This window comes from Oryzias latipes, chromosome 12, assembly GCF_053564925.1.
Source record: "Oryzias latipes strain Hd-rR chromosome 12, Olatipes_Hd-rR_3.1".
In the NCBI taxonomy this organism is placed as follows: domain Eukaryota; kingdom Metazoa; phylum Chordata; class Actinopteri; order Beloniformes; family Adrianichthyidae; genus Oryzias; species Oryzias latipes.
The window spans coordinates 24273057-24288580 of NC_136248.1; the positions used below are offsets into that span (position 1 = coordinate 24273057).

Below are 15524 nucleotides of genomic sequence, written 5' to 3' on the forward strand. Positions count from 1 at the left end.
GATAAAAATCCCTCCGCGGTGAGTTGAAAAATTAGTACCCTTTAAAAAACATTTTGGATTACGGGAAAATTACATTTACAGGAATTATTTATGTCAATTGATTAATTTTTATTGCATGCATCTAGTAGGAGCGCGATTTATTTCGCAATATTAATAAAATAATTCATCGGGTGCGCATGAATCTCTGAAATCTGCCTCGTTAACCGGCTTCCGCCCTCTCAGGTCCTTTTCCTTCGCCAAAAGGTAACGTGGTCGCTTCGGTTGCTAGCAGCTAGTCATTAAAGTTCAAATAAATGTCTTTCTGGGGTTGCATTTTGGCTCACAGAATACACGGATTATAATAATTTTATATCACATGTTCGTGTATGTTAGTAAGTATATTAACTCAAACTCATTATTGAGATTCATAAATGGATACCCACCGCAGCGAAGTAGGCCCCAAATTAGCCCCGGTCCTAGTACTACAGTATTAGCTAAACGGCTAACTTAAACTTTTTTGTGTCAAGGGTGGCTGTTAGATGTGGTTTTCATGTATTAGCTACAATACTACATTATAAACTTTTCTAATCCAAATTGTAGTTATCCGGAGAGAACAGCAAACATATTTAGCCGATGATGATGTTGTAGCTTACCTCAAAGACATAACGAGTTTAATGGTCATTTTTAATAAACTGAACTGGGATTATCATGTGAAGTTTCACAGATTCTTGTCTTGTTTAGGTTCATCATGTCGGCTCATCTGCAGTGGATGGTCATCAGGAACTGCTCCAGCTTCCTCATCAAGAGGAACGGACAGACTTACAGCACTGTAAGGATCTGTAGCTTAAGTATTTCTTGAAAGAAGAAACAAAAATAGTCCCTTCATGATGTACATCAAAGGTTTTTCGAGTTGTGTGGTATTTTTTAAATTATCGTAAGAAAACCAGCTGTTATCAAATAACTTTTTTTTAGAATTTATTGATGTTAGACTAAATTATGATATCCATGAAATTCTCTAATGCTAAAGGCCGAACATTTTATATCAATGGAACCAGCTCATATGTCAGCTCTTGCAAACAATTTTACTTTTACACATAAATGTTAGTCTGCATTAGTGGTTTTTCTTTACTTCTATCTACTCTTGTTTTATCAAAGGAAGTGACTATTCGCACAAATTTCTAAAATATAAGCGGGCAATGCTGAACCCTTTGCTTGGCAACACTTAGGAAAACATTAAAACAATACAGGGGTGTTACGATTAATTATTGTGATTATTTAACCATAACATAAAAACAACAATGTGCATCACAGTGGAACAAAACGTACCTGATGGCAGTTAAAAACAGAATCCGTCTGTCATTACAGTCCAATGTGTGGAAACACTTTGAATTTTGCAAAGCCGTCACCATATAGAATGGTAGAATGATCCCTTTGGAACATTCTGCAAGAAGCAACGCTCAAAACACGCTGCTTCCGGACTGACGCGCCGTGCCCGACGCTAAATTCGCACTGCAGGACCTCTGCATTTAACTGAAGGAGGAAGAGTGGGCTCCTGGGTTGAAGGCCCAGAGTGACACTCCTAATCACAAAGTACGCTACGGGACAGTCAGTTGCTCTGAATGATGAATAAAACCTCTTTATGCTGAGCAATAATCTTTAACAACTGTTTTACAAAGCATCCTAAATGTTTCAGAAGGGTTTTTGATGAGGATCAGTAACGGACATTATTCGGCTGTGGGGGTTCTCAATATTCGGATTATGATAAATTATGATTGAATCAGATCGTTGTTAAAATGAACAGTCACACCCCGATAAAAATACTTATCAGTTAACAGAAAGTCTTTATTCTGAATTTAATTTAAAACAAGTTATTTCCAAATTCATGTCTCCGTTTTTTGCTTGATTCTTGATGACCACGAGGATGTGCTGGTCCTTATTACTACAGCTTATCAATTTTGATTTATTAAGAGTTCTTCTTTTGTTAATGGAGATTTTCTGTAAATCTAAAGTCCTGTTTGATCTGCGTGGCAGGAGCCCAACAATCTGAAGGCCAGGAACTCTTTCCGCTTTAATGGCCTGGTGCACAAAAAGACTGTTGGTGTGCAGCCTGCTGCTGATGGCAAGGGGATAGTGGTGGTGCTGAAGAAACGTGCAGGTAAAAGTCTGATGTGATCATTGTTTAGAATCTGATAAATTGGATAGATTTACTTGAGTGTTTTTTTTTTTTTAATGTTCATGTTCAGGAATCTGAAATCTTGTGTTGCACAGGTCAGAACAAGCCTGCTAGTTCCTACAACAAGATCACCATCAACAAGAACTCCCGTGCCACGCTCAACAGCCTGAGGCACATCATTCGCAAGAACAGCTACAGGAAGGACCTGCGCATGGTGAGCCTAACACTGGTGATTCGGAGAAGTTCAGCGGAGTAAACCTCTAAAAATGTTTCTGCATTGTGTTTCCAGGCTGCTCTGCGTCGTGCGAGCGCCATTCTGAAGAGCCAGAAGCCTGTCGTGGTGAAAAAGAAGCGCACCAGGGCTACAAAGACAGCATAAACTGCAACACATGATTAATAAATAAAAAAAATCTGTTGGGGAAAATACATTTCAGAGTGTTGAGTTTTGTGATAAAAGATGAAAACACTTAAACACCCACTGAAAAGTCTTGGTGGGTGTGAGAGAAGGATTTACACCACTCACCATAAGTTAGGGGTATTGGTTTTTGTGGTATTGGGATGAGAGCTTTTTCTATTTGGTATGAATTTTAATGAAAAGTGTAGAAGTTCCTTTTAATATTACTAATAATAAATCTGAAGTAACGCCATTTTCCTTAATTTGATGTTTATTACCACCAAAATCAGGACAATAGCCTCAAATGAAAATTGACCATGCAATTAACCCTTGTGCTATCTTAGATGACCCCACCCTTACATTGACGTGTTCTCCCTACCATGACAAAGGTGGATAAAGGTGGAAAGATTTCATGTAATCCATGGACATCAGTGAAGATCACAAATCACTGAAGAAAAAAGGTTCAGCGCACTGTCTAGTGGGTCTAGATGACCCAACTCCCAGTGGTAAAGTGATAGCACAAGGGTTAACAGGTATTTCCACCGTCTGCTGCAATGACAGCTTGACAGTGACACACATGGTCCTCACTAGACTGGAAGTTCTGAGGCAATGTGTTTCACCTTCCTTCAAGTGCCACATGCAGTTCTGCCAGGTCACTGCAGGTGGGGAACAGTCATCCAGCCTCTGCTTCAGCAGATGTGCTCTATGGGGTTCAGGTCAGAGGTCACTGCTGGTCAAACCACATGAAGCACTCCCACTTCTTAAAGTCCAACTGTGACAATTCTGGCACCATGTGTTGGAGCAGTATCCTCCATGAACAGAAAGTCGGGGGTGTGATGGTGGAATTGAGGGATGATGATGGAACCAAATCAGTTTTGCCTCGACTGGTGATGCTTGCCCAGACTGTCACTGCTCCTCCTCCTCCTCCATCAAAAACCAACTCTGGGAACCATGTAGACCTCTGCGTATCGCTCACCTCGCCTTCCCCAGCAACACTGACGACCATCATTCCTGTGCAAGGTGACCCGACACTCATCAGTGAACAGGACGGCATTGTCCAGGTCCCATGGTCTTGTGCCCACTGCAAACTAATGGCGGTGTCTTGGCGTTAGTCAGGAGTCTTGCTTTGAGTTCCTCTACAACATCCAACTGTCTACTACCAACCCGAAGGGCCACTACGTGGTGGTGCTGCTCATCCATTAAGCGATGTCTGTTCATGGCTGTTTGAATGATGGACCTGGAATGACTTAATGGCAAAACCAGCTTTTTATACCCACAAAATGTTGAAACTGATGCCACATCGATTTATATGGTTTTGGCCCCAATAAGTAAGACACAGTGTACACAGTGAAACCACGCAGAAAACACGCAACCACGCATGTCTGTTACCCCAATACAATTGCCTTCCAAAAATCTGTGAAGTGAAACAAACGCTGTGTAAACGACATCCACTGGATTTTGTTGTTTTACAATATCCTTGAATTATTGAGTATTGTAAATAGATTTATTATAACTACTGTAGCTGTATAAAAAGCATCAAAATTGAACAAATGGGGGACTCAAACTATACTCTGACCTATTTCCATGTAACCTCAAGCACAAACCTCCTTATTAACCTTTGCACTTGACTTTGCACAGTCAAGTGATCGAAAGGTCTGAAACCTGGTGGTGTGCCAAATGAAATATTTATTTTCTCTATATTCCTGCCCATTTTTCACTTAAAAAATTGCTTTTGTTATGTTTTGTTAAGTATATTGTTTTATTATTAATAACTGCTAAAGGTTTGTTCTGTTCGTTTATGTAGGAAAACTGTAGTCGGAGCTGGAAGCTGTTTCCTGCTGCAGCCACTGATGTGGAATCATTAGATGGATTTTAAAGCAGCCCACTGGCAGCTTTCCATCTATGGCTTTGGAATTAAAAGTGAAACTGTTGTCAACCCCCCCCCCCCCCCCCCCCACACACACACACACACACACCCCTGCTGAGTCTAATCTGATAGACCATCCGTCCCCAATCACAGGGAGATTCAGACGTGTCAACTAAGAGGGTGGCCAGGTATCAGTGAAGATGTGACAGAGCCTGCATGCAACGGTCGCTATGACAGGACTGAGGGGGACGCTCCTCTTAGTTTTGGTCCCTCTGCTGGTGCTTGAAAGTCGGAGCTTCGAGCTGCAGGACACCATCCACGCTCTGCTGGAGGAGAACATCCACCTCCATGACCAGCTGGAAAACCTCACCCAGGCCCTCAGGGAGCTCAAGCGGATGCTGTGGCTGCACGGGAACGGTACGCCGCCTCCATCATTCATTTGTGGAGAAATACAGTTTATTTTGTTCATTACAAATAAATATCTTCATAGATTTAAGAGCTGAGAGCTTGTTTTGTTTTAAGTCAAAAATACCCTGCATTGGATTAAAATGAAATAGTTTCATGTGAATAATTTCGACCTTCAAGGTCAGAACAGATGTTTCATTTATTGACTCTTAATCCTTCCCCTCCCTCATCACACACACACACACACACGCTCAAGCCATCGTAACAGTTTGCAGAGCGGAGACAATAACAACGTGTTTCTGATGCAGATCCAGAGCATCAGGAACACTACGATGATGAAGACGTGCAGCAGCTGTGGGACGAGTGGTCCCAGCATGGTGAGGATGTCACTGCGCTGAGCGCAGCCGGGCCGGTCGTCCCACTGAACATTGATTTCAGGGTCATGTGGTGCTTTGTGAATGAAGTGCTCCACCACTGGAGGTGGTGTAAAAATAAACACAAGGACGACACAGAAGCCTAATATTATCTCATGCTGTTAGCTGAGACTTTTTCTATACATTCTGCAAACATGAAGGAAAACTGTTCATTGGTAAAAAGATATTTATTACTGTCAAACATAAAATGCTTAACGCTTGTGCTATCCTAGGCACTTTACCATTGGGAGTTGGGTCATCTAGACCCACTAGACAGTGCTCTGCACCTTTTTTCTTCAATGATTTGTGATCCTCACTGGTGTCCATGGATTACATGACATCTTTCCACCTTTATCCACCTTTGTCATGGTAGGGAGAACACGTCAATGTAAGGGTGGGGTCATCTAAGATAGCACAAGGGTTAAGTCCACACAAACACAATGTAAGAACAGAGGATAAAAATTATAAAGTGTGTTAAAAGGAAATGCATCTATGGAATAATGTGATGAAAATATACACAAAAAAGGTAGAAATGTAATTTTCTTGATTACTCTTTACACAAGATATTGATTTGATGTTTCTTCCTTCATGAAAGGCATGAGCGGTGAAACCCATCTTCTCCTGGAACACGCCTTTTGTGGACACGAGCAGCACGACTCGGCGGCCCCCCTCCATGAAGAAACCGGCCTCCTGGTGCTGGTGTTGCCCTGCTTAGCCCTGCTGTTGCTCCGCTGTTTGTAGGCTACATTAGCCTGCTGGGAGAAGAGGAGCTACTGATTCAAATTATTAAGTTTTCTTTTTATAAGTCAGTAAATCAGTGCAGTTAGAGGTAGTAATGCAAACTCTGCAAAGCAGTTTGACTGAGCTGGGAGTGTTGAAGCGGCTGAGGGGGGTCGACCCCCTCCACCCCTGTGAACTCCATCCTGCTCCAACAGATTATTGAGCCTTCAGGGTTAAATTTGCTCGTGTCACCTCTGGACTGGAAAATTGATGATAGAGCCAGAATATTAAAGTGCTGAGTCATGGCTGGTAAACAATGATGAAGTGATTAAACTTATCCTCGTGTATCAACAACAAATGTCTTAAGTGTTTTGTAAAAACAAAAAAAAATTAATTAAACACTAAAGATTTTTATTTTACAATAGACTGGAATAATCATTAACAAATTAGATTATTGAAACATTTTAACCAGGCTGTTGTGTAATTATTAGTTTTTATTTTCAGACACTACTATAAACAAACTAATGTTAGAGTACTTTATGCTAGTTTTTAGCCTGAATTGGTAACATTTTTAAAAACTTCAGTTTTTCTCGGATTAAAAAAAGAACCCCAAATCTAATAATAGAGGTTATAACAACATAAATGTTGACAGTTAATGTTAACATTAACATATTGCCGCTGTCTATTACTACAGACGATAGATGGAACCCTTGTGCTATCCTAGGCACTTTAACATTGGGAGTTGGGTCATCTAGACCCACTAGACAGTGCTCTGAACCTTTTTTCTTCAATGATTTGTGATCTTCACTGGTGTCCATGGATTACATGAAATCTTTCCACCTTTATCCACCTTTGTCATGGTAGGGAGAACACGTCAATGTAAGGGTGGTGTCAACTAAGATGGCACAAGGGTTAAAGGAGAAACGGGCTCGTAAAGCGGTAGGTATTTAAATGGCAGCCATATTGGAAGAGACCATTTTAATTCCAGTTCTGACAACTGAGTGGAGGATTAAACGCGCTGTCCTAATTTCATTACAGCTCATTCGCTGCACTATTGAAGGCATTTTACTTTTTATTTGAACTGGAAAATTTATCTTTTTCTCACGTTAAAATGTTGTGATGGGCGGAGCAAACTTCGATTGATTTATCTTTTCCACTTCCGGCCTTAATCTAGCCTCAGAGATTACCGACCCAGTATATATATATATAAATGTATATATTTTTTATTTAAAAATATAAATTCAAGACAAAATCTTGATAACTTTCCACCTGAAATAACTAACAAATCTTCTTTCTCTTTCGGCTTTTCCCATCAGGGGTCGCCACAGCGAATCATCCTTTTCCACCTCACTCTATCATGAACATCTTCTACCCTAACGTTAGCCAACTTCATGTCCTCTGTTAAGACATCCATATATCTCCTCTTTGGCCGTCCTCTTGCCCTCCGGCCAGGCAGCTCCATCTCCAACATCCTTCTACCAATATATCCACTATCCCTCCTCTGAACATGTCCAAACCATCTCAGTCTGGCTTCTCTGACTTTGTCGCTAACACAGGCAACATGAGCCGTCCCTCTGATGTACTCGTTCCTTATCCTGTCTAACCTGGTCACTCCTAAGGAGAACCTCAACATCTTCATCTCCGCTACCTCCATCTCAGCCTCTTGTCTCTGTCTCACTGCTACCGTCTCTAACCCATAGAGCAGAGCTGGTCTCACCACTGTCTTGTACACCTTTCCTTTGAGTCTTGCTGGCACTCTTCTGTCACACAACACTCCTGACACTTTCCTCCAACCGCTCCAACCTGCCTGCACTCGCCTCTTCACCTCTTTTCCACAATCCCCATCACACTGAACTGTTGACCCCAAGTACTTAAACTCCTGCACCTTCTTCACCTCAGTCCCCTGTAACCTAACGCTTCTACCTTGATCCCTCTCGTTCAGACACATGTATTCTGTCTTACTACGACTGACCTTCATACCTCTTCTTTCCAGAGCAAACCTCCACCTCTCTAGCTGTTCCTCCACCTGCTCTCTACTCTCACTGCAAGTTACAATGTCATCCGCAAACATCATTGTCCAGGGAGATTCCTGTCTTACCTCGTCTGTCAGCCTGTCCATCAGCATAGCAAACAAAAAAGGACTCAAAGCTGATCCTTGGTGTAGTCCCACCTCCACCTTGAACTCCTCTGTCTGACCTACAGCACATCTCACCACCGTCATACTTCTCTCATACATGTCCTGAACTACTCTGACATACTTCTCTGCCACTCCAGACGACCTCATACAGTACCACAGCTCCTCCCTCGGCACCCTGTCATACGCCTTCTCTAAATCTACGAACACACAATGCAGCTCCTTCTGACCTTCTCTGTACTTTTCCATCAACATTCTCAAAGCAAAAATGGCATCAGTGGTGCTCTTACGGGGCATGAAACCATACTGCTGCTCACAAATCTCCACCTTCTTCCTAAGCCTGGCTTCCACTACTCTTTCCCACAGCTTCATTGTGTGGCTCATCAACTTTATTCCTCTATAGTTGCTGCAGTTCTGCGTGTCACCCTTGTTCTTAAAGATCGGGACCAGAACGCTTCTCCTCCATTCCTCAGGCATCTTCTCACTCTCTAAAATCCTATTGAACAACCTTGTTAGAAATTCCACTGCTGTCTCTCCTAAGCACTTCCATACCTCCACAGGTACGTCATCAGGACCAACGGCCTTTACGCTCTTCATCCTTTTCAGAGCCTTCCTAACCTCATCCTTTCCAATCTCTGCTACTTCCTGCTCCACAACAACCACATTTTCCTCCCTTCTTTCCCTGTCATTTTCCTCGTTCATCAGCTCCTCAAAATACTCCTTCCATCTTTTCTGTACACTCTCTTGGGTTGTTAGCACCTTTCCATCTCTGTCCTTAATCGCCCTTATCTGTTGCACGTCCTTCCCATCTCTGTCTCTCTGTCTGGCTAGCCTGTACAAGTCCTTCTCTCCTTCCTTTGTGTCTAACCTGTCATAAAGCTCATCGTAAGCTTTCTGTTTGGCCTTTGCCACCTCTCTCTTCACTCTACGCTGTGCTTCCTTGTACTCCTGTCTACCTTCCTCAGTCCTTTCTACATCCCACTTCCTTTTAGCCAACCTCTTCCTCTGGACGCATTCCTGTACTTCCTCATTCCACCACCAAGTCTCTTTACCGTCTTTCCTCTTTCCAGATGACACACCTAGCACCTTCCTACCTGTTTCCCTGATAATCTCTGCTGTAGTTTCCCAGTCATCTGGAAGTTCATCCTGACCACCCAGGACCTGCCTCAACTTCTGCCTAAATTCCTCACAAGTTTCTTCATTCTGTAGCTTCCACCACTTGGTCTTCTTTTCTGTTTTCCCTATCTTCTTCTTCCTGACCTCCAGAGTCATCTTACACACCACCATGCGGTGCTGTCTGGCTACACTCTCTCCTACCACCACTTTGCAGTCATTAACCTCTCTCAAATGACCTCGTCTACATAGGATGTAGTCCACCTGAGTACTCCTACCTCCACTTCTGTATGTCACTCCATGTTCCTCTCTCTTCTGGAAGTAAGTGTTGACTACAGCCATTTCCATCCTCTTCGCAAAGTCCACCACCATCTGTCCCTCCAGATTCCTTTCCTTCACACCAAACCTGCCCATCACCTCCTCATCACCTCTGTTGCCCTCACCAACATGCCCATTAAAGTCTGCTCCAATAACAACTCTCTCTCCTCTGGGAAAACTCTCTATGACCTCATCCAACTCACTCCAGAATCTCTCCTTCACTTCTAACTCACAGCCAACCTGTGGCGCATACCCACTGACTACATTCACCATCACCCCTTCAATTTCTAACTTTAGGCTCATCATCCTGTCTGAGACTCTTTTCACCTCTAGAACACTGTTTACAAACTCCCCCTTCAGAATCACTCCTACCCCGTTTCTCTTCCCAACACCATGATAGAATAGTTTGTATCCTCCTCCAATACTACGTGCCTTGCTGCCCTTCCACCTTGTCTCCTGCACACACAGTACATCTACCTTCCTTCTCTCCATCATGTCTGCCAGCTCTCTGCCTTTCCCTGTCATTGTGCCAACGTTAAGAGTCCCTATTCTCAAACCTATGTTCCTGCCTTTTCCCTTCTCTCTCTGGCAACGGACCCTTCTGCCTCCCCTCTTTCTTCGACCAACAGTAGTCAAATTTCCACCGACACCCTGTAGGTTAACAGCATCGGTGGCGGTCGTTGTTAACCCGGGCCTCGACCGATCCGGTATGTCTAAAGTGTTGTGGATGATTCGCATGGTTATTTTGGCAATTTTTACGCCGGATGCCCTTCCTGACGCAACCCTCTCTATTTATCCGGGCTTGGGACCGGCACAGAAGTTACTGGCTTGCAACCCCTGTGGCTAGATTCCCGAAATAACTAACAAATGAAAAATAAAAAAGAAATATGATGCATAAAATCAAAATGTGTTGCAGTTTATTTACTGTTTATTTGAGAAGAACACAGAAGAAAACAAACAAAAGCCTAAGGGAGGAAGAGACCTCGACAGGATCAATCAAACAAAGAAAGGGAATGTCTTTCTTTTTAACACAACAAATAGATATCACAAACATAGGAACTACAGCATCTTTATTTGCATAATAAGATCCTCACAAAATTGCTGATATTTAATAAATATAATCTATGTCAACGTGGAATGACATGACAAGACTAGAACAGTTTATTTCCTCGTCCATCAGACAGCTTGCTTTGAAGCCGGTCAGTAACTTTCAAACAGAACACCCCCACCCCCCACCCCAACCCAAGAACCGTTCACTTTAGGGAGACTAACAGCAACTTTTTATGCAAACAAACAAAAAAAATGAATTTCATGTCTGGTTTTGTTAATCCAAGGGAGATTAACGGTGAAGTGATGTATTGCAGATGCTTCTCTCGTCTGTTGGTGAACGCCACTGCTATTTGTCACCGAAATTTAAAAAAGGATTGTCAGCAGCTGTTATTTATGCATGCCATGTGAAGCTAGAAGATCAAAGCTTTCATAAAGATTCATTCTTTTTCATTCTGTAATAAGAATTGTTCTACTAAGACAACGGTTTACTCCTGAAAACAAAAGGTGTTTCCACTGCAGCTGTTTGCAGATATTGGCAATACATCAGAGGAAATAGAGACAAATCTTAGAAGTGACTTAATGATGAGATGCTATTTCTTGCTGCAGATTAAACAAACACGTTTACAAGGTTAAGAGACGCTAGCACCAACACTGGGTGGAACAGGAGTAAGTGAGAAAACTTTTGGTTGAGCTTCAGTGCTGCAAGGTTAATGGTTACATGTGAGTCTGTAATCACTGCAGGGGTCCACAGATATAAGTGAGATGTAGAGTCCAAGCAGATTGCATTGCATGTTTCTCAAGCAAAGAGAAGTCTAATCTATGTCGAGGTCTGAGTCCTCGTCACTTACGGCGCTCTGGATAATAGCCCCATTACGAACAGTTTTAGGAACGATTGAGGACTTCTCGGGCAGCAGGCCATACTCCTGCAGCAGGGCCTCCACGTCTACTGCAAAGAAGTCCTCCCCGAGCTGGTCTGTGAGCCGAACGAAGTTACCGATCAGGTCCCCGCCTTTGTAGACCAGCAGCGCGGGCAGAGCGCTCTCCCTGAACAGGTCGCTGATGCTGATGGCCGAGCTGCGCACGCTGCAGAACTTTACCAGAGGATGCTCCTGGGCCAGGCACATCAGGCTGCCACTCATGGCCTCACACCCCGGGGCGTCGGGCTCATAGATGTGGATCATAATCAGCGTGCTTTTGTCCTCTTTGTCCAAAGCTTCCAGGAAGTCTTCTCCGCTGTTCAGCTCGTATACCTGCTGGAAGCGCTTCCCTCTGCAGAACTGACGCCTCATCTCCTCAATGCGCTTCATCCGGTACTGCTGCAGGAAGTCTTCGTCATCTTCATCTTCCTGAAGCATGTTGTACTCCTGCATGGTCATCTGCAAAGAAGACCCAGAATACACACATAGTAAGCTTTTCCACTGCATTAACTAGCCTGTTTCTAGAATGCACACAAGTCAAGTGGGCGCTTACTTTTCCTTGGATCTTGTTCTGCAGCTCTTTCTGCTTTTCTTTGTCCTTTTCCTGGTCCAGGTCTGACCTGCAGGTCATGGACAGCTTCTTTATCAGTCTTTCCATCTCTCTTTTCTGCTCCTGTTTCTGTTCCACCTCCAGCTGCTTGTATTTCCTCCAGTCATTAATGACACCCTTGGGTCCTGGGATGGAAGAGTTTCAGTAGTCAGAAATGATCCAGAAAATGAATCCAGTTGTAAATGAAAAAAAAAGAAAGAAACATCCTCCAAATATGTTTATTTCATGAACATAGAGTTGAGTCATGCATTTTCAGTGTTAACCAAGCTTGTATTTATCAATTTGTGACGCTATATTCTTACTGTATTGTTCATTTAAAGTATAAAAGCATTAAACATGTTCATAAAGTACATTGCAAGAATTTATTTCAGTAAAAGTTTTATGAAAATATTTAAAGAAATCTTTTATTTCCTAATATTGCACAATTTCTTTTTTCCCTTTCCATTTTTTTCTTCTTTAATGTGAATTTGGTGAAAGTACGCAAGAAGTAGTAAATGTGGACACAAATTCCCACCTGTATTGACAGAACTTCCATCCACGCTGTAGTCGATCTCGGGTTCCTCTGCATTCCCATCTCGAATGATCTTGCTCTGCCCCTCTTCATCGTCACTGCCTTCGTCCTCGCTGCTGCTGTAGTAGTACTGAGGCTTCTCTCCCAGTATCTTGTCATCCAGAGTCGTCATGACAACGGTTTAACTGCAAGTGATACACCCAGTGATCCGTACATATGACAAATACACATTCGTCTATGCTTATTTTAATCATAGAAAACAAAATCAGATCTTAACACAGTTGTATTTCTTTACGTAATGACACCCAAGCTGTTAGAAATTAGATAAGAGACTCATTTTTACAAACAGGGAATTCATCATATGTAGGTTATATTCAGCCTGTTAATGTATTTAACTCGGGGTGGAAAGGCCTTCAATGGTTCGCTGATCAGCGTTTAATTCAATCTGTGTGTGCAGATGGACAAAGACAACACGCCCAATGAGTTTAACCCCCTAAATGATGTCGAGTTGTTTCTGTTTTGTGGTTTTTTTTAAGTTGCATCGCGAAAAAACAAAAGCCTTCCCAACTAAGGCTTAGAAAATAACACATGAAAACAAAGGTAAACAACAGAGAAGGCCCAGTCGACCACTCACTGCTAACATGAAACTGGTCACTTTCCATAAACGGACATGATTATAACCAATAATCGTAACCCGGTGGATGAGCTTTATGGGTACTCTCTGACGTGTCAATAATAAGCTGGAAAAAGTAGGTCGATGCTGATGACAACAGGATGGAGGAAATAGCCGCCGCCGGCGTTTAGGGAATTTAGCAAGATTAGCATAGCCGATTGAGCTAACTAGTTAACAAGCTTCGGTTAAAAACCCTCAAATGAAAAACATATAAGCGAGCGTTAACTGTAACATGACTTTAATGATCGATAATGTGTTTACGTTCGGTTTTTACTGGTCTCTTACCTCTGTTCTACAGCAAGAAAACGTTAATATCACCAGCTCACTTTTACTAATCTGCCTGTTTCAGCCGTCTCAAGCCACGCCCCCGGGCCGTGATGCCTTCAAAACTATCAGAAATCTCGTAATGATGTCAGTGTAGATGCCCATGCATCCTGGTCGTGTTATCACAGCAGTTATTCAGTGCAGGTGGACTGAAAGTTCACCAACATGTGTTTCGCAGCTCAAACCTCTTTTGTGCGCACCTTTTAAGTCCATCAAGAAAGAACAGTATCCTATGAAAGTTCAAATCAGCCCAAGTGCATTTTTAATGAAATAACGAGAAAGCATTTTTCCAAAGGAACGTCAGCACGTTACTTAAAGTATCAATGTTGATAAATAAAGTTTAAAATTATGGTGACGCTGTTGAAAAATATGGGTTAAACCAAAATTATAGTTTCACTTGGTAATTTTTCCGACTGTACATGAAAGCAGCACAGAGCTTTTCAGCTAACCAAACGCTCTCTATCAAAAAAGAAAGTGGGCAACTCCTGTTTTTCAAAAATAAAGTACTCATTTTAAAACACATCTCAAAATAAAGGAAAACACCTCAAATTACGGCATAATAAGCATAAATAAAATAAAATAATATAGAAACAGACACAAAAAATGTACAAATAGATCGATTTGTGTTTACTGAACAAATGAATGAAAATGCAGCTATTTAAAATAAATAGATTGGTTAAAATTAGAAATACCACAAATTAGTGACACATTAATAAAAATAACATATCGTCTCATTCAACAAGAAACTAAAATTGAATTTTAGCAGCTGAAGTTGTTTCTTTTTGCAAAAATGTACACTAAATTAGACTTTTGACTCTAATCTAATCTTGAACAAAAGGAAAAAAGAATAAGAAAACATACATAAACCCAATCTAATCTTACCATGACAATAAAAGGCAATACGAATTGTTACAGGAAGTAAACATTGAGACCCATCGGGACCACTAATCAGTCATTTGAAAATACTAACATGTATTGACGTACTTAATTTTAACCTTCTTAAATTTATGTACAAAGCACACACGACATGGTTACCCCATAATTTACAGGTTAAATTCGATAAAAGACTAAATCCTATTGACTTAAAATGACATGAAATATTCAGAAAACCCAGATTTGGAACATCGGAACATCTGGAATAAATTGGACACAGTAACTAAAAATACAAAATCAATTGCAGCCTTTAAAAGTCTTATTAAAATGAGATGATTGGCAAACATGTAGTATTTATCAAGCAACATTTATTTTTGACACTTTAAGTACGTGATGCTACTAAATCTTTGTAAAAGAGGTTAAATGAGGGTTTGTGTAGGTAAATGTATTGATGTTTATTTAAAATGTAGGCAGGGCTTAGTATTTATGTAAAGAGCAATTTTTATTAACATTTTTTATGTACTTTATTGTTTCATTTTGTATTTTATTGATGTTTTGAATTTTTATTAAATGAAATAGATGTTTTTAAAAAAAATTGTTGTTGAGGGAACTAAGACTATGTGCAGCAATAACATTTATGGGTAATATTAATAATATCAACTAAAAAAATTAAATTAAATAAAAAACAAAAAACCTGTCATTAACCATATCTCAAATGTCAAACTGTTTCATTGGTTAAAACAAGATCTGAAAGCTCTCAATAGTGACACCTAGAGGTCAAATACATGAACGGCACTCTACTTAACAAACAGGAGTTTATGGTAAATCTGTTTGTCCAGGCTGCTACTAATGCATTTTCATAACTGCTGTAAAAGCAAATAAAACAACGGTTTTTTTTTTAAAATAATGCTTTTATCTTGAGTAAACTCTTAGGTTTCTTTGATAAATGTAATTATTTTTATGCTTTAAAACACTTATCGTTTTTTTTTCAGAACAAAATAGTTATGCATTTGAAGTCAAGAACTCAAGCATTTTATTTGGCTTTTTTTT

General features: G+C 41.1%; 3 protein-coding genes across 4 annotated transcripts; 2 read left to right on the top strand and 1 right to left on the bottom strand.

Annotated features, from left to right (window-relative positions):
- The first annotated feature begins 30 nt into the window (after positions 1 to 30).
- On the top strand, positions 31 to 2578 carry rpl28 (ribosomal protein L28). Of its 2 annotated transcripts, none has more exons than XM_011481571.3 (5): positions 31 to 243; positions 721 to 808; positions 2011 to 2134; positions 2248 to 2366; positions 2442 to 2578. In XM_011481571.3, exons 2-5 carry the CDS (start codon positions 728 to 730, stop codon positions 2529 to 2531), a joined length of 414 nt encoding a protein of 137 aa, XP_011479873.1. In that variant the 5' UTR covers positions 31 to 243; positions 721 to 727; the 3' UTR covers positions 2532 to 2578. The 2 variants fall into 2 exon arrangements, with proteins under 2 accessions (XP_011479873.1, XP_004074617.1); XM_004074569.4 differs by having other exon boundaries at positions 225 to 371.
- Positions 2579 to 4537: 1959 nt separating this feature from the next.
- On the top strand, positions 4538 to 6302 carry LOC144996213 (uncharacterized). Its single transcript, XM_078955504.1, has 3 exons — positions 4538 to 4830; positions 5127 to 5195; positions 5827 to 6302. Exons 1-3 carry the CDS (start codon positions 4644 to 4646, stop codon positions 5970 to 5972), a joined length of 402 nt encoding a protein of 133 aa, XP_078811630.1. The 5' UTR covers positions 4538 to 4643; the 3' UTR covers positions 5973 to 6302.
- Positions 6303 to 10426: 4124 nt separating this feature from the next.
- Positions 10427 to 13699, bottom strand: pdcl (phosducin-like). The gene is made up of 4 exons (XM_004074567.4): positions 13563 to 13699; positions 12608 to 12789; positions 12037 to 12218; positions 10427 to 11942 (listed from the first exon to the last, which is right to left on the bottom strand). The coding sequence occupies exons 2-4, from the start codon at positions 12774 to 12776 to the stop codon at positions 11379 to 11381; spliced, it is 915 nt and encodes a 304-aa protein (XP_004074615.1). The 5' UTR covers positions 12777 to 12789; positions 13563 to 13699; the 3' UTR covers positions 10427 to 11378.
- Between the last annotated feature and the right edge of the window lie 1825 nt (positions 13700 to 15524).